This window comes from Odontomachus brunneus, unplaced genomic scaffold (assembly GCF_010583005.1).
Source record: "Odontomachus brunneus isolate Ranch 3 - 2012 unplaced genomic scaffold, Obru_v1 Obru_scaffold_182, whole genome shotgun sequence".
Lineage (NCBI taxonomy): Eukaryota > Metazoa > Arthropoda > Insecta > Hymenoptera > Formicidae > Odontomachus > Odontomachus brunneus.
In genome coordinates this window covers 662,434-680,823 of record NW_022639632.1, presented here as the reverse complement: position 1 = coordinate 680,823, position 18,390 = coordinate 662,434, and the positions used below count along the sequence as shown (strand labels likewise).

The 18,390-nt window shown below is 38.6% G+C and overlaps 1 protein-coding gene across 3 annotated transcripts in view; it reads left to right on the top strand.

Annotated features, from left to right (window-relative positions):
- The first annotated feature begins 11,482 nt into the window (after positions 1-11,482).
- Positions 11,483-18,390, top strand: part of LOC116851626 (zwei Ig domain protein zig-8-like) — a 101,673-nt gene continuing 94,765 nt past the window's right edge. For 2 of the 3 annotated variants that reach the window (XM_032831240.1, XM_032831237.1), the window contains exons 1-2: positions 11,483-12,421; positions 14,693-14,863. In XM_032831240.1, the coding sequence (XP_032687131.1) occupies positions 14,740-14,863 (124 nt within the window). In that variant the 5' untranslated portion in view covers positions 11,483-12,421; positions 14,693-14,739. Of the gene's footprint in view, positions 12,422-14,127; positions 14,864-18,390 lie in introns of those variants that run through there. The other variant, XM_032831238.1, reaches the window with a different exon arrangement.

The window sequence follows — 18,390 nt, the reverse complement described above, 5'->3', positions numbered from 1 at the left end:
GGTGCCAAGTAGCGCATACGTATACCGACTACTAACGACAATCTGCTTTGAGCCAGTGCTGTAACTTCTCGTGCCGCGCTGTGCCGCGCCGCGCAGCACGCTCGTCGAGCCCAGCCCAGGCGACATATGGCGTTCACCAAGAATGCTTGGATTTCCACGACCCATGATATAATCACCCTGGCTCGGCTGCGCACCGCAAATACAAAGCAGCTGCGTTCGCGCGGATAACTTCGACGTCGTAATGCGCGGCCGCCGCGACGTCGCTTATTATTACGAATCGCACCTTCGCCGCGGGAAGCTGCCCCGTTAAATGTGAGCAATCGCGTTCTTGTCGAGCCAGTTCTGTCGGGAGCTTGTTAAAACCAGTTTCGAGGCCTCGCTCCTTCAAACTGATTATAGGGTGACCTGTCCAGTAAATAACTTAGTCTATAAATGAACACTTAAGGGGATGCTCGATTCTAGAAATGTCAATAACGTAGGGATGATTGTCACTAATATAATCACGGTATCCTTTTCGCATATTTCTTGCGGGTGTGTGTGTGTATATATGTATACATATATATATATACGCACACACATGGAGAGAATACTACTACTAGTACAATATTCTCTCCATATATGGATCTTATGTTAATATGTATTGTTTTGTTTTGCCATATTTAGTGAAAAACTTAACCTAACTACTATATAGATATCTTTTTGCAAAATTTTCCAATATTTCTGAGATTCTAAATTCAGATGTAAAGAAATGATCTTTGAAACTTTCTCGAGCGGAATAAATTCGCGTTCAGTATGTACAAACTCCAAATATTTTGTATCAGACGAATAATTTAACTGACTTTAACTGACAACGTTTGATAGGCTAATTTACTTGGAATGTTAATTTTGAAGCTTTCTATAGTTTTTGTAAAATACCGAGCAAAATGCTCCAATTTATTCTCGCATATATTTTTATTATGTAAGAGCATTTGTAAATCTGTGCACCAATATGACAATATGACATAAACTTTGCAGAAAAAACTCAATATTTTGCCGGTAAAGATTTCAACTTCAGCATTCTCTTAAGGGGATATTATACTTGAAAATTTTATTGACGGAATACTGACTCTTTTCTGCAAAACTTTGTTTAAGCCGCGTAATTGATTGTACAGAATTACAAACTTTTACACACTGCAAATACATGCAATGAATTGCAGCATTCCTTAATATGTGATGAACGATAACAAATTTTAAAATTGATATCTCGAGCTGACATAAATATTTATCTGATACAAAAGTTCCGTAACTTGTACGTATCGCACGTGTATTTGTTTCGCTAACGAAAATTTCAAGGAACATTTCTGTATTTTTACAATTAAATATTGAAGCTCAGAATATTGAAGTTATATGAGAAGTTTGCAGAACGATTTCTATACGTGTGGTTGTGTTTTAGCACAGTAAAATATAGCAGCACACATTTATATAAGATTTATATGTACAAAAAATACAAAAAGGATAATTGTATTAGTGATTCCTTCTACGTTATCGACGTTTTTCAAGTTCGTCATCCACTTCAGCATTCCCTTAAGCACCAAATTCCAATATTTGAACGGGAAAAGCCAGATTAACTTTCTGTACGGCACACATAACCTGTGAGTTACTTCTAATTATTCACTTAAACCATAAAGTGCGCCGCATACCTTAATATTATAATACTGCAAACTTACTCTGCAAACTATTTTAATACTGCAAACTATTTCATTCAGGTGCTATTCAATTATCCACGTAACACAACGTCTAAAATCGGGACATAAGAAGTCTTAAAGACGTCTTAAAAACGCCTTATATTTTGACATCTGAGAGACGTCCGAGAGATGTCTTTTAAATATCTTTTAAACCTCTTATATCCCGATTTTAGATGTTGTGTTGTGTGAGTATTGATTGAATCACCCTACCACAGATTTTTTCGAGTTTGACAGCGATGTATTTTGTTTGGAGCTTATATAGTTAAATCGAATTTTTCGCGTTTTTATATGCGCGACATGTAATAACGGTACGTATGTCATTCAGTTGCGTTGGTTAACACACGTAATTATGCGATATTACTAACGATTTCGCTGGCTGAATTATACGGTCTTATGCTAATATTGACTTTAGGGATCGCAATTAACGCCCGCGGTTATTTGCGCAATCATTCGCGCGCATCGAAAGTAATTAGGGGGAGTCCGATTGCATTTGACGATTTTAAAATGTCAGCGAGCGAGCGATAATACATTCGAAATCGAAATGTCAAAGGGGCTCGCATACCGTTTCACTCGCGCGGCAATGAATCGGTTGGGTTACCCCGAATTGCCTAATGTATCGTGAAGCTTAACGACAGTAATTCGTGGTCGTTTTCGGTTATCAATTTTTAACAACGCCCGATTCAATTGCGTGGAACGGATTTTGCCGCACGTCCGGGCTTGGAAATAAATGCGCGCGGGAATTATATCGGGTTCCGATCGCGGAGATAAAAGATTTGTCGTTATCTCATTGCCCTTACGTGACTCGAAGGCACGAAAACGAACGTTGAAACGTAAAATCCCGAGGCAGTGTGACGAGTGCGCGCGCGAGAAAGAGAGAGAGGGAGAGAGAAACGAGGCTACTCGAGAGATCGCCCCTCGAAAGTACCTCGTTTCCTTTGTAAATGGATTAGGTCACTATTGTCCAGGTCCTCGAAGATAATCCTATGCATGCCGTGTCGTGATCCAGCAGTCACAGCCAGAGAATAAATCTCTCTCCACTCTAAATGCTAATGAACCTCGCGTGAGCGATACTTTTACATCGTTTTGGGGTAAACCGATGAGACGGGATAGCAACTGCAGCGCATTACGTTCCTCCCCTCCTCATATAATGGGGTGTGTTGTGTCAACAACACATCGAGCGCGCCATAAGTAATTTATAATCGTATTTTCGAGTAAAATTTGCCGACACTCCAAAATGTCAAAGTACAAAGAGTTCGAGCGACAACGTTCTGGGAAATTTGAAACTGTTGTGAAAACTACTAACAAAGAGACGTCAATTTTTGTTTGCGTAACATTATGTTGTAATTTACAGTCGCGACAGCTCATCTTTCCGCAATATATACAGGGTGTCTGATGCAAGTATACAAAAGCACGTGTTAAGATGGAGCACGTCAGTTAACTTGAGCAACTTGGCATTTTGCAAACAACTACGTGAAATTTCGTGATATTAAAGAATGAAGAATCAGAGCGCGCGACGTTGTAGAGCGAGCTCTGTTAGCGCGAGATTTCATCGAAAATGGCTGAAACGCGACTGTTTCTTAGAAAAAAGAGAACTGAGAAAAAAAATACATGAAAATTTATTTGTGGAATACAAATAAAAGTTTATTTGAGCGAAATAAATCCTTTATTTAAAGACGGCGAAATAAAAATTTGTTTCTAGCAAATGAACTATTTATTTTATTTTTGAAACGAGTGTTATTTATCACAAATAATTGTTTATTTCTTCAATATGAGATATTAATTTTTATGCATCAAATTTCTCTCAGTTTTTATTAAATGATTTATTTTTTATAAATAAATTTAATTTAGCTAACTTGTATTTTTTCTCACAATTTCATTTGACTTGAGTTGACAATGTCAATATACCACGTTCAAATAAATATCAGTCTGAATAAACTGATATATCTGGCTTTTGGGTTTATGCCGCGTCCTTTGTGGATTTGTTTCCGATGTTTCGTGAACATTTTTTAGTTCACTTTTTCAGAGAAAGGAGCAACCCGAAACAGTTTCCCCGCAACTAGTTTCAGCATTTCAACTTTGCATTTTTATGCGTCACTTTGTTTTGATCAGTAAAATATTAATGTATTGTAAGCTCACTAATTAAATTCTCGCTCCATCGTTAAAATGTAGTTGCTGTAATAACTACTTCAATTTGTCTTCTATTTTTACTCATAATCCACTATACTAGTGAGCATGAAACGACAATTCAACGACGTTTAGTCCGTCATATTGCATAATGCAATACATATCAGTCGAAAATAAATGTTGAGAGATTTTAAGAAATAAAAATCTATTTTCGGGATATAAATGTAGTCTTTAGAAATAAATGTTATTTGTCTGTACAGGTCAAATATTTGATTGTTACAAAGAAAATAAGTTTGCTTAAAAAAAATTAATTTTTATAGCAAGAATTAAATTAAAAGTTTCTCACAAATAATAAGAAAAATTAGACATATATATTATTTTCGCAGAAATATATATTTCTTCATTATAGCCAAATTTCACATCAAATAAATATCGCAGAAAATATCACAGATAATATTTATTTCTAAGTATCTTGATTTTTCTCTCAGTGTAGCGACATGCGTACACATCTTCTCTTCGTCTTCAGTTGTTAGCCGATATTTATCAATGCTAAGGAGCAGTCGTGTTTCAACCATTTTCGATAGGATTTTACACTTATAGAATTCGTTCTGCAACGTCAAAACCAGAACTCGTTCTGGTTCGTCAATCTTTTTTCATTAATATTTCGAAATTTCACGTGGTTGTTTGCAAAACGCCAGTAGATCTCGTGCTTAGATTGACGTGTTTTATTTTCATACATGATTTTGCATCAGACACCCTGTATACATATTAATGATAATTTATTATGTCTACGTGGATTACAAAAATAGATAATATGTACGGGAAGAGTTCGATGATTAAACTAGAAATTAAATTTTGGTCGAGTCGATAGACATGTTTGTTGTAATAATTAGAGCCTGGAAATCGGGTTAGAGAATTTTGCCCGAGGCCGTGACACTTGGTCGATTTCTTTCAAAGCGCAGCGGCACGATCACTCCATCGAATATTAAGCATCAATTCACGCCACTTGTGCCACTCGCCGGAACTCCCCGTTTGTCAGAAACGTCGACGATACGCAGAACTACGTTAAACTTATTACAGCGTGCCGTAATCAGCAGCTACGTTGGCGTTCCGCGCGCTGCGCGAAATACTTAAATGTTTGCGAACTCGTGTTGCGTAACATTTGCATATCAACGTTAAGCGTATTACGTTCCGAGCAAATCATGGGCTCGTTAAAATCGAGTCCCAAACAAGACCGCGCGCTACCAGCGAGTCGTCGTTCTCGTTGTTCCTCAATAGAGATATCGGTATAATCTTTGGAGATTACAAGCCACTCACCACCCGCGTAATTCTCCAGAATCTCGATCGTATGATCAATCCTCGAGTACGTGACTCGGTGATTAGTTCCAATTTGCTGTAGTATCGATGAGAGTATTAAGTAATTACTCTCAGCGCGTCGATACACATCGGTGCTTGCGCGCACGCGCTTCGTAGAAGGAATTACAAAGTAGATTGTTTCTTCTAAATTGAAGAGTTTTCCTGACTGGAAGAAATTTATTCCATGATCATGATCAGCTTCGGTCCGATTAGTTATCTGATTTGTATAAGCTGATGTTATTGGGCCCTGATAAAGTAGTCTGACAATCAGAATTTTTCCAGACAGTACAAACAATTGAAAGATGTCTTAAAGACGCCCAAAAACGTCCGAAAAAAAATAGGATGTCTATTGAACATCTTTGACATCTTTCAGTCTAAAACACATCTTATTCAGCGAAAACTTCGAAAACCTGTAGAACCCTATTTTTTTCAAATTTTAACATTGTCTTTACCCCCCCTCGGGCCGGGACCACCACTTAAGTGATGGTCTCCGTGATCGGTACTTTGTATACGATGAATATACGATATAAAGTACATTTTTATCGATTTTCTTCGTAGAATCTCAAATATCTCAAATACCGGCCCTCTAAAGGTTAACAAATAATAGCGAAAGTACAGCTTATGATCATCATATCGAATTTACTCTATTCCGCGCGTTGAGTTTATATTCACCGTTTCTAGGTGTTAAAATAATACAATATTGTCAATATGTTATATTTCTGTTAATTTTCGGCATATTATTTTTCGACATGCTATTTGTTTACATATTTGTCTTGTGTTAAATTAACACAAAAATTAGAATGGATAAATTAGAAAATGTGTTAAATTTAGCACAAAATGTTTTACAGGATGTAGGATTTTTAGTCAGGCTCGTGACGTACGCGTGACCATAGAAGTTGCAAAAGGAATTTTTTACCGTAACAATAGAAAGATAAAAGCATTGTCGACGTGATGATGTCCTCGTTTCACTAAATTATTTGAGATGGGAAATCTCGTAGGATCTTCACGTTAACTCTTTGAACTATACATTTTATTTCTCGGTGAAGTTTCTTGGCATATGGAGAATTTCAGACTCGTTGATTACGGATTTGAAGTCAAAAAGTTAAAATTCGAAATGGCGAGTACAATATGGTGATTATAAATTTTCAGAATTAGTAATCTCGGTTTTAACATTATTTGGAAATAATAAAGATATTTCCTTGACATAAAAGAAATATTTTTTTGCAAGAAACTTGCAGCAAACATATTATCGATATTTCAATAGTTTATTGTAAAAAACAGGAGGTTTGCAAAAAAATGTTGAAAGAAATTTGTAAAATATTTTTAATTGTTCTTAATAAATTGTTAATGGTTCGATATGTTGATTCCTATAATAGTTAGCCCTAAAATTATTTTTGTCTGAAAAAAGTGCGTTTTTTTGCTTTTATCTACCTACAATAATTTATTCAAACATTCAAATTATTCTTTACTCTAAGAACAAAATTTTTTAATTAACTAATATTTATTAGATGAGTACCATTAATATATTTACTTAAATAAAAATTTACTTTATTTAAACCGAGTATTGTTTACTTAAACCGAATAAATAATACTCGGTTTAAATGAAAAGAATTTTGATTTAAGTAAATATATTAATAGTACCCATTTAATAAATATTTTTTAATTTTTAAATATTTTAAAAATTTACTAAGTGTACTTATATTTAATTCCTTGTGTTTATATGAGAGTTCATAGTAATAATATAATCGACTATACCTGCCGATAAGTTAGCTAAAATCATTAAAAATAATAAAAAGATAGGTGGGATGCTGGCGTCTGACTATGACTTAAAGAGTTAAACAAACGCATAGTGAAGAAAGGTCAAATGCAGACTCGGATAATCTTGCATTGCAAGATTATAAACGAATGATACTGAAGATCGTGATGACAGGAACGATCGAGGAGTACGGGCTACGGTGGCGAATTTGCATCTCTGCGGTAACAACATCGCGCGATATCGTGAGAGTCCAGTTTACCGATGTAGCGGCAGGTGCCGCCAAGTCGTGGGAGGTGCAATCTGCAATCCGTATCCCTTTCAGCCATGGGCATTAACGCGCCGTCAGCCTTCTGATCCTCGTTCTCGGATTGGAGCCGTAAGTGGAATGTCAGCGTAAACCGGAAGCAGTTACTGCCACAAAGACTGTCAACTAATGCCACGGCGGTGGCCACTTCGGGCGGCATACCTTCTGCGAAGTTTCGCCGTGGCATTTGCGGCTACTACGCTAATGCGCTTAATTGTTACCGCATGCAGGTAGAACGGATATCAGATTTCTTGACTAAACCGGTAGACTGTCGTGTTTGCTTATCACGATGGTTAACTTAAAGTAGAAAGACACATAGCCGCATCGTGTTCGGGAAAGAATATCCACGAAGATATACGCGTATACTGTGCAGACAATTAAAGATTTCTCTTGCGTTATTCTTCAAAATAAAATGTTGTGTTGATCTATAAGTTTGTGCGGATTTTTAAGTAAAATTAAAATGTATTTTATTCTCCTTCAAAACAATTTTAATCAATTTTAATCAATTTTACATGTACGCCATTGTGTTCTGACGATCTCTTTTAATTTCATAATTCTCCTTTCATAAAACTCTTTTGCTTTTCCAGCGAAAAAACATTTCAAACGAGTTTTCACATCTTTAAAACTCGTATTAATAGTCGTTGCCTGAAACTTACTTCACGTGAGATATTCAGATTTGAATTTAGAGATAAGTGTGAGGTTTTGCTGAATCGCGCAATTATAAATGTAATTTCGCATATATTATATGATTTAAAAGAAAAATTTAAATCCAACTTTAAATTCAGGTTTGAGTATCTCATATGAGACAAATTTCAAGTTATGACTATTAATACGGACCCTAAAGAAGCGAAGTTTATACACCATCAAAGAGTGCGTTCAGAAATCCAATCCGTTAAGTAGAGTAGGATCAATCGAAATTACTCTAATAATCTATTCGAGAAATATCTAGTTAAACGACTTTCTGAGCACAATAAGTAAGATCAATAATCATGAAAACACTTTCAATGTTGTTTTAGTTTTGATATAATACAACAAATTTGAAGTGTAAAGTCTCGTTTAAAGTCAAAATAACATTGGTGTAATCGAACTGAAGCGCAGCATATAACTTTATTATTAAGTAAAGCACACAATAACGATACTGCTACTTATTTTTTAACTCATGAAATGCATTTCAAACGTAACAAGCTAGAAAACATTAAATAACATAGTGGACAAAAGTTTTAAATCAAAATTAGGTCAACAACATAACTCTTAATATTCAGAACTATAAAAAAGCAGGAGTATCTACTTATCGTATTGATCAATTATTAGTATCATGTTCTTTTGATGGATTGATTGCCATTTTTTCAGAACCAAGTTCTAACAATTTTTAAGAAAATAAACAAACATAATGTAAGGAAAGACTCATTACTGCCTTATATTTTCTAGCTACAAAAACTATATTTTTTTAAACATTATCATTTATACCACAAAATGCTCCGAAATATCAACTATCAAAAATATATAGATGACCAACTGTACAGAACTATCATATGAACATCAACATGCGAGTGCCAACTAGACAAAAAACTGCACAAAATTATGGATCAATCTGATATATTAATTGAGACGATCAGACGCTTACTCTACGGAGGAATATTTTGGTAACATGTCGTTTCTCCTAGTTTTACCTCTTGACTTGGTCTCGCTGGAACTTTGCGTTCGAGATCGATGAATTATGACGGGAAAAATATTTTGAAAAACTTTGTTTGGCGGACGTTGCCGATGTGCTCGGGCCGCACGGGATTAAAAGGCGTTTTAACGAGGTCATCATCGCCCGGCACACCCAAGTCGCAAACACCTGCGAAGCGTGCCTCGCCTTCTGCGCGGGCCATACACAACCATTTGCAGCAGCATGAAAATTGCAAGATACGGCGAAAATTGCTCCGTGCCCTCGCTCCGTGCACCGTCTCCCCAGCATCTCGGTATTTACGAGTTTGCGACTTGTGCGCCGTGAGCGGGGATCGAGGGTGCCGAAGCGAGCTCCCTGAAAGATATCGATGATCGATACGATACTGAAGGAGAGAGGCAGAATGCCAAAGAGAGAAAGAGAGAGAGATAGAGAGAGGAAGGGAAAGAAAGACACATTTTCTTAACACGCTATCTTCCTCGAAGTATTCAAGCACAAAAAATGCCGTTCTGCGCTTTTACGGCAAGATATTCCGGGAAAATATGAGAAAATGAAACCCGAGTAGAACGCGGATAATCGATGAGAGAGAATTTGGTATTCGGAGAAATGCCGGACAAACTTTCGAATCGTTGGCTTCCGCGAGAGTCCGCGATTTCCGTGGCTATACAGATCGCGCATACAGTAACACGAGAAAAAGGACAAGCCGCCTCGTTACCGCCAGGACGAGATAAATTATTCATCGTGATTGTTATAGTTGCAAAAAGAGAGAACTGCACCATAATGATACTTTATTCAGTAATCCAATGAGAGGAAGGACGCGATAGCAAACGAGCAAATATTCCACGAATACGCGGTATCGTTACAATCCCCGATGACGTTAGCTGTCGATGTTGCCTGTCATAACGTCACAATAATTATCTAAATATTGTGATGAAATAAAACATGACAATTTGTCGCGCGATAAATAACGATTTAGCTCGATTTATGATTTTGTAGAATTCAACAGCGTGCACAACGATAGAATTAATAATCATCAAAAGGCGGAAACGGAATTAAGCGATAAAACCTGCACAGCGGCAATATAGCCTGAATATTAATATAAATACCGTCGTCTATACATATATATATGTATCGTCGCAGTTAACGCTGACGCCAGTAACCATGCAGTTGGATTATTGGTAAGGGATGAAAGGTTAAAGCCTGGAAGCCATGAACATCGCTAATCGATAGTAATATCATATTAATTATGGCGGAAATATTAGCGTCCGGATAGATGGAGTTTAAATTTGATAGGAGAAAAAATCTCCAATAATGACTTTCTAGCAGTTCCTAATGATTTTTCCTTTTATTAATAACGGCGATTTATTTTTATTAATAACGGGTATCAATATAAGAAGTTGGTCGCGTATCTGTGGTTCCCCTTTCTCTGTAAATATTTTTGAAAATTATCGCCATCCTATAATAATTCCTATAGTATATAGGCCTATATCTTATAGTAATTCCTATAGTTTTAATATCGCAAATTATGTTATACAATAATTGCGCAAAAGTCTCATTCTCAATTAATGAGATAGAAATAAATATCAACATACAATATTATTATAAATTATTATAAATTATTATAAGTAAATATTATAAGCAATATTATTATATAAACAATATTATTATAATACGATATATAACCGGTACGTTAACCTTTTCGCTATCAACGAAATATATGTTTTCCTCAGTATTAATGATAACCTTATTCCATGTTTAATTGGAAATAGCTTTTTGGCATTCAGAACACATCAGCTATCACTCTACCTATTACTGAGATTTATTATTGGGACAAATATGCCCTCGCAAAAACCCATGTAGGACATCAGTGAGTGTCCCGACTGTTCAGCGCCAAAATTTTAAATTAAAACTTTTTTTGCTAAAACTACATTATACTAATGTACTCAGTGGAGTGAAAATAAAAAAAAATTGTACCTCTAAAAAACAAAATTGATAGCGAAAGGGTTAACCGTCAGGCATGCGCCGAAGTGACAATCCATTGAAAAAGCGTTACGCCCGGCGCGAACTGAAAAACGCCCGAAATATTTCGGAGTTGTGCCGATAAATTTTCTTCCGGGCGACACCACACCCACCCACGTACATACGGTGCCGGTTGTGGTTCGTACGCCGTTAAATATCGCGAACGACATCGGCAAACTCGAGGCGCGATAACGGCCGGTTTGTAGCCGCGGCCGCGCGTTTATTCCGTTAACAACCTTAATAACCCGTGTAACAGAACTAGAACAGAGCGCGCTCAGCGGCTCTGCACAAAAGTCATCACGATGACAGTGTTCGCGCTAGTAATAGGAAATGCCATCGCGGACGCCAGCCGTTCTCACAATCAGTCGTCGACGACGCGACGCTGGGACTATGACGGCGCGCACGAGAGGGGTGGCACGTAGGGGTGAGAGTCGGCACGGTTGGGCATCGCGGGGGGTTGGTGGTGGTAAGAGTTGACGTCGGTGGTCGGGGGCTGATATCTAGCTAAGCGCTGGCGCAGTTGGGTCGCGGTCTCCACCACGGCAGCATTTCGCCCACCGGTCTCTTTACGCACCTATCTCTCCCTCTCGCTCCCTACCCCCTTATCGTTCCCTGTCTCCCCCCTCGCTCGACCCCCTTTTGGCACCCCCTCCTCCCCGTCCGCCCGTCTGTCCTCCACCCCTCGCCCCACTCCACTTGCCGCCCTTTCGCGACCGGTGCATACACGACAGCGGTGCATACACCCGCTCACCCCCCACCGCCGCGCGTGTAAACGAAGGTGTTGGCGAGGCGGCGTGTTAGTGTGCGTGCGGTATGATGAATGAACGACATTTTAGAGGGACGGAAGTAGCGCGCGGTCCCACGTAGCCCTTTCACGCGATCGTACGTCACACACCGGCTACGATCCCCGCGAAGATGCGCCTCGCGCGAGAGCTGCAGTCGTCCACGTGGAAGTACGGGCCAGCTGCGATGGAAGGATTTAGTGACGCGCCAGTTCTCTCTCTGTGATTACGTGGGACTCGTTCCCCCGCGCTCGTTCATTCGTGACAGCTGATAGGGGCGAGAAGGTGCGTCCGCTGCTCCTGAGGGCTGTGCTATTTCGCGAGATGTTCCCGTTTGGCAACGAACGACGCGTACAGTGGTGCAATTGCGACGACGAAGAGGAAGGAGTGCGCGGAGCGATTTCGAAGATTAGACGCGAGCACGCGACGACCGCGTGTCAACTCGACGGCGAGGACGACGACGAACCCGGCTTGCGCGTTAAAGTGGGATTTCTTATTAATCGCGAGTGCTACCGGTGTCCCTCTGGACGCACGTGTGAATTCTTCAACCGGAGCGGGAGTAATGAACCGTGAAGGCAGCGGACACGTGGTCGCTTCGGCGTGGTCGATGTCTCGTGAATATTTCGTTACGACTATTGTGTGCGAACCACTGTTCTGAAATCTTGCATTACAGTGTCCCACTCTCAGGTAACTCGATGATCTCTCAATGAGCACGTATATCTGCTTCTTTTAAGCGCACTATTCTAAAAAAAAATAAATAAATTCTTTTTAATTGTAAATATTCCTTGATATTGACTGTGTTTCCGATATATTTTCAAGTGTTTCTCGACACTAATCATCACTGTTTAGAACATAATTTTTAATTTTTTATCATTTGATTGTATAATGCAAGCAAATGACTCGGAAATTTCGACGCGATACCACTACTGCGGTCATTGACAGACTATCTTGTTGAGACAATCTTTTAATATCCTCCAACACCCAATGGCTCGGTAGGTTAGATTAAGCTATTTATTCAGCCTCATTGAAGCACAATTGGTTTGTGGTAGTAACTGCCCTCGCACGGATGCGGACGCACTCACTGAAATCCAATGACAAGCAAAATTAATATCCCAGGCCGTGTTGTGTGTGCATACCGAATTAATTCTGCCGACTGTATGATTTGCCGGTAGGGGGCCAGTAACACCCTACTATCGAGTACCGACGCGTGAATACAATTGGAATCAAATCACGTTCGTTTTCGATCGAGCGTGCCCGACATATCACTTAATGTAAACTTAAACGAAGGGTCAGCGGCGTATATCGCGCAGTTTCGCGCTCGTTTACGCGTTCGACCTGTGTTGTTGATCCTGTTACTGGCTCTGCTGTTACCTCTCGCGAAGGCAAATAACGCACACTTTTCAGGAGCATGCGAGTAGAAACGCGACGCGACGTGACGCGCTACGTGTTTAAAACGCTCGTCTCTCGCTGCCCGTTTTTGCTGCGCCGCTTGAAATCGTAATCGTTCCGGAAGTAATTACTTTCTCGAGTAATTGCGCATACTCGCATATAACGCCTCGTTGCGTAATTCGGGATGGTATCAAGTACATCGTTATATAATGCGAGATGTGTTAACCTGATTGCGGAGAAGATCATTTTCTCGCGTTAATTTCTGTATTCCGCAATCAAATTCTGTATATAAGAAATATTTTTTTAGACGTACAGTAAAAAAAGGTCTGGATCTGTTAGAGCTGGACAACTTTAAACTACTATGACCTTGTTGGAAATTAATATTTTTGGACACATTTCTTTCCAGAGATATACAGGGTGTCTGATGCAAGCATGCGAAATCACATGTGAATCACATCAACCTGAGCACAATGATTTCTGACATTTTGCAAACAACCACGTAAAAAATTTTATTAATATTGAAAAAAAGATTGGCGAGCGCGCGACATCGTGGGACAAGCTCTATTAGTGCGATATCTCATTGAAAATGGTTAAAACGCGTTTCTTAGCGACACACTCACAACATACTCGCGATTGTCGAAGAAAAATTGTCTCCGCTCACATCCTTACTTCGCCTTCAGCTGTCAGCCGATGCTCATCTATGCTAACGAGTAAACCTCGGGGAATATCATAAGATTATGTGTAAAATAATGTACTTGTGTAAAACTTCAAAAATTTCGAAAAAATTTTAAAAATCAATTTGATAAACGTGATTACTGATTTCTTCATACTTTGACATGAAAAATAACTGCAAAAAATTGGAGACAAATTGGCGTTTGATGTTCCCCGAGGCTTATTTATAAGAGACAATTGTACTTTTGAACCATTTTCGATTAGATCTTGCGCTTAGAGCTCATTCCACAACATTGCGTGCTCTGGTTTGTTAATCTTTATTCATTAATATTTCGAAATTTCGTGTGATTTTTTGCAAAATGTCATTTTTTGCAGGAGTCCTTTTGCTCAGATTGGCGTGCTCTACTTTCACATGTTGTATTGTATGTCTTGTGTCAAGCATTCTGTAGAAAAAGTCTCAGCTGCAAGAGAACAGCGAAATAAAATCAAAATCTACAAACAGATCTGCGCTGTTTGGAAATTCTAAACTGAACTTTTTACGAAAGTTGGTGATGACGATCGAGTATTTTCATTTGTGTCTAAGAAATCCAACATAGAGGGAGTTAAAGTTTTTCCTTATGCACGCTATTAATCGATTCACGTGAAGATCCGAGATACGACGCTTTTATCCTTAATTCCAGGATGAAATAGTTGAAATTGTTATCGATCTTAGGGCAAAAAAGAGATCTCTCATTTTCTCGATTCGCAAGCAACGTTGTCGCTCTTTGTTTACAAAGTAAACAATACTCGTCGTTCTTTACGTGAGACATCGCAAATTGACTGATAGAAATAATACGAACAAGTGACAAATGTTTGGGCTGTCAGTGAGAAAGTGAATTTCTTTTTATCGTCACATAGGAAGATACGTCACCGCGGTTGGACTTTGAGGAGGTTGGCGACGCGAAATGTACCGGAAACGATGGACCGTGAAAGCATTGGGAATGGATTTGCAGTATAGCACGAATGGGATCGGTCGGCATATACCCTTCAAAATGATCTGCATCTTCTTTCTCACAATGCTGCTGCACGGTGAGTAAACCACGAATTTAGTCTCACAAAGGCAGGGCCAGAGTTGGAAACGTCATTTTTGCATAAAACTTATACCAAATTGTAGAATTCGATGAATTGTGGTTCTTGAAGCACCTTATCGGTTCTACTGACGCAAATTCAACCGAGTGGCAACGCGCGAGATTCGTACGCGAGAGATCCAGGTTTAATTCCCGACACTGCAGAAAAATTTCTTTTCTAATACTTTTATAGAGTTCTTTCATTCGATATATGAGACTTTTTTCTAGTTATTATTTGAATAAGTTTATTGTTTTAGAAAACAAAGAAAACTTTTAGTAGTAACTCCATTTCGTAACATTCAAAATCTTAAATTATTTTTTTATAAAATAGTAGCTATATTGTGTAATGGATACATTAAAGATATATAAGTATCAAAATGATGTGTCTCACCATTTGGCAGAAAATGGCCCAAAAAGATATATATTCTGTCAAAATAAATAGTATTGTTAAAATCTTTACAGGAAAAAAACATTAGAAAGTGTTGCAAGGAATGGAAAGAAAATCTTTACCAATGAAATAATATGGATTATAAATGCTAATAATATTTATTAATTTAGAGGGTGATTTTTACCAAGCTTCAATTAACTTAATCGCAAAGTAATTCCGTTGTAAAATAGCTAAGTGCTAGTAAAAAATAATTTAGATATAATTTAGATATAGTATAAAAATAATAAAGATGTTGAATGACGTGAAATGGGGCTAAACTTGGCCGCACTCTTTGTGCAACATAAAAATATAGTTTTCTCAAAACCTATTGACTAAGGATACGTCCAAATACCGATTGTTTTGGAAATTTTTCGAATCTTACAATTTCGTATAAGTTTTGCGCAAAAATAACGTTTCCAATTATAGCCCTCCCCTTGTTATACAGATAATTGCGATTATTTGGCGCATATGAACGAATTAGAAGGCTAAATTATGCGACGGCAAATCAGTCAATTAATAATTTTTATACATCAATAATAGAGTTCTTACCACGTCTTAGCTAACGCGACAATATCTCTCCGTGTAAACATATAATTCATATATCTAATATAATTCGTATATCTTGCAATATAATTCGTATATCTAGATTGTATTTTAATAAGCTGGAGAGAAACGTGATATTACACGGCTCGGTGTACTAAGAGAAAAAGTTCTGCTAATTTGCTAACAAATGATTTGTTGATATGGAACAGCAAATGACCCCAATTGGAACAAGTGATTTGTTACCCTCCATTTAAATGTTCTAAACAACACTTCAGTAATGGAGACATAAGCAATCTAACCCTAAGTAGGTGAGAACAAATGTGATGTGTATCTCAGGCGATGTACATTTGTTAAAATGACATATGACGAAAAACGATTTGCAACGGTAACCTGTTTTCCGAACGATCATCAAATAGCATTCGTGCTTTTGTTCAGATATAACCCGAGGATTTTTCTCCGTGTGACTTCGGTTGTGTGATTTTAAACAAAGCCACAGTAATCTATCCAACGTGGCGTAATTTATTCAACTAACTCTCGTAATACCTACAAAAAAATCCCATCTGTCAAATTGGATGCACGTACACCGAAAAGAATACTACAAAAAATTTTTTTGTGGAATATAAAGTTTATATCTCTTTGAAACTAAGTTTATTTTTGTGAAATAAACTTTTATCCCACAAATAAATGTTCTCAAGTATTTTTTACGTCGCACAAACTCCGGAAAGGAAGAAAAAGAAAAGAAAGGGCCCTCGAAGGGCGAAAGTGCAAAGATGCGCGTTATGTATACTCGCGCATTGACGGATGACTGTTTTGACGGTCGGGAAAATGTGTGTTAGGAACAACAATAACTTGGCGAATTCGCGAATGTTGTTGGCGGCGGGCTGACAGTGTCGAAGGAGGGGAGGCAGGAAGACGGGGGTGAGGGAACGCGCACAACGTTGTAAAAAGTGTACATTCGGCAGGCACGCTCGTTCGATGGAGTAGCCTTTTACAGGAGCAGCGCGAACAACCTGCCGCGGCTGACCATTACCGGAATTGCTACGAGCATATTTTTCCATTTGATAAACATTGGCGAGCAAACACGACGGACGTTGTTGCACCGCGCAGCGATAACATTCGAAGGAATTTTTATACGTTAAGGCGATGCACGCGGGGTCGGGACGTCTATGACATGTATGTTCCATTCGCGCAGAATCTATAAATTTCTCGCTCTGCCGACAGCTTTGTGTTTATTCAACGATGTGGTGAGATTTGTAATAATAACAGAACGTGGCTGTGTCACGGTTGCGGTTTTTGGGTCGTCTTTTAACGCAAATTCGGTTAAACGTAAATTCGATTATTGTAACCGGATAGAACTGGGGGTAACGGCGGTTCGTTATTAATTGGATACATCTCTCTCTCTCTCTCTCTCTCTCTCTCTCTCTCTCTCTCGATATTTATTGCGCGTGCACGAGCTATTAATGTATTTCATTATTACTGTTATCGCGATATACCATCTATTACTATTAATTGTATTTATTCGCTGCATCAAACATTGCGCGAACGTGTCCCGAGAAATATGATACACAGTGTGCGTGAAATTGGCCGATTTCGCGAGCGCGAAATCACCAAAATTGCGCAAAGCACCGCATCGTCGTCGTTTCCCTCTCGCGAAGACCAGCGCGGGTCTCGCTGTGCGGTGCAGCCGGCTTGCAGGTGCAAGACGCATTATTTAGTCGTGGGCCGTAAACGTGGGCGCAGTGGCGCCGTGGACGTAATATCGTTGAGAACACATCTTGGTTGTCGAGGACAACCTGTTCAAAGAGGAGACGCCTTTACAACCGCTCTCCGGCCCGACTACCATCAGGCAACCGCTCGCATCAGCGCGGCTCCTCTCGGGCCTCATAAAATCTCGCGCAACTGATTTTACTTGCTGCAAAGGGCATCATTTGCGAGCGAGCTGCTTCTATTAAAATGTCAAGTAGAGATCTCGGGGACCTTTATAAATCGCGGGTCGAGAGAGCGTTAAACTCGTTTTGATTGCTTCGGTCGATTCTGCTTCGTCTGCACGGCGCACGGGGCTTTCTATTATCTCGAAATATTGCTCGCCTCTCAGCAAACCATTGTCTGGCCACGATTCACGTGACGAAGAATTCGGGCAAATTTGATGGATCTGTTCATTTTCGTGTGCCGATTTGAAATACAAGAAACGCGTTTCCGCGTTGAAATCTTAATCCTACTTTCGACCTCAATATTCCATTTAACACTTTGAGTCATAGTGGGACGTCCCACTTATCTTTTTTTTATTTTTAGTGACATTAGCTAACCTATCGGCAGATACGTAAAAATGACTAAAAAATAACTTAAATGTTTAATTGTTAGATTATTATATGCGAATAAAGTAAATAAAGGCAAAAAGGTAAATAAAAATGCTCTTTTTCCTGAAAAAAATTATTTTAAAGTTAACTATTATTAGAAATCAACACACACATATATATATATATATATATATATATATATATATATATATATATATATAT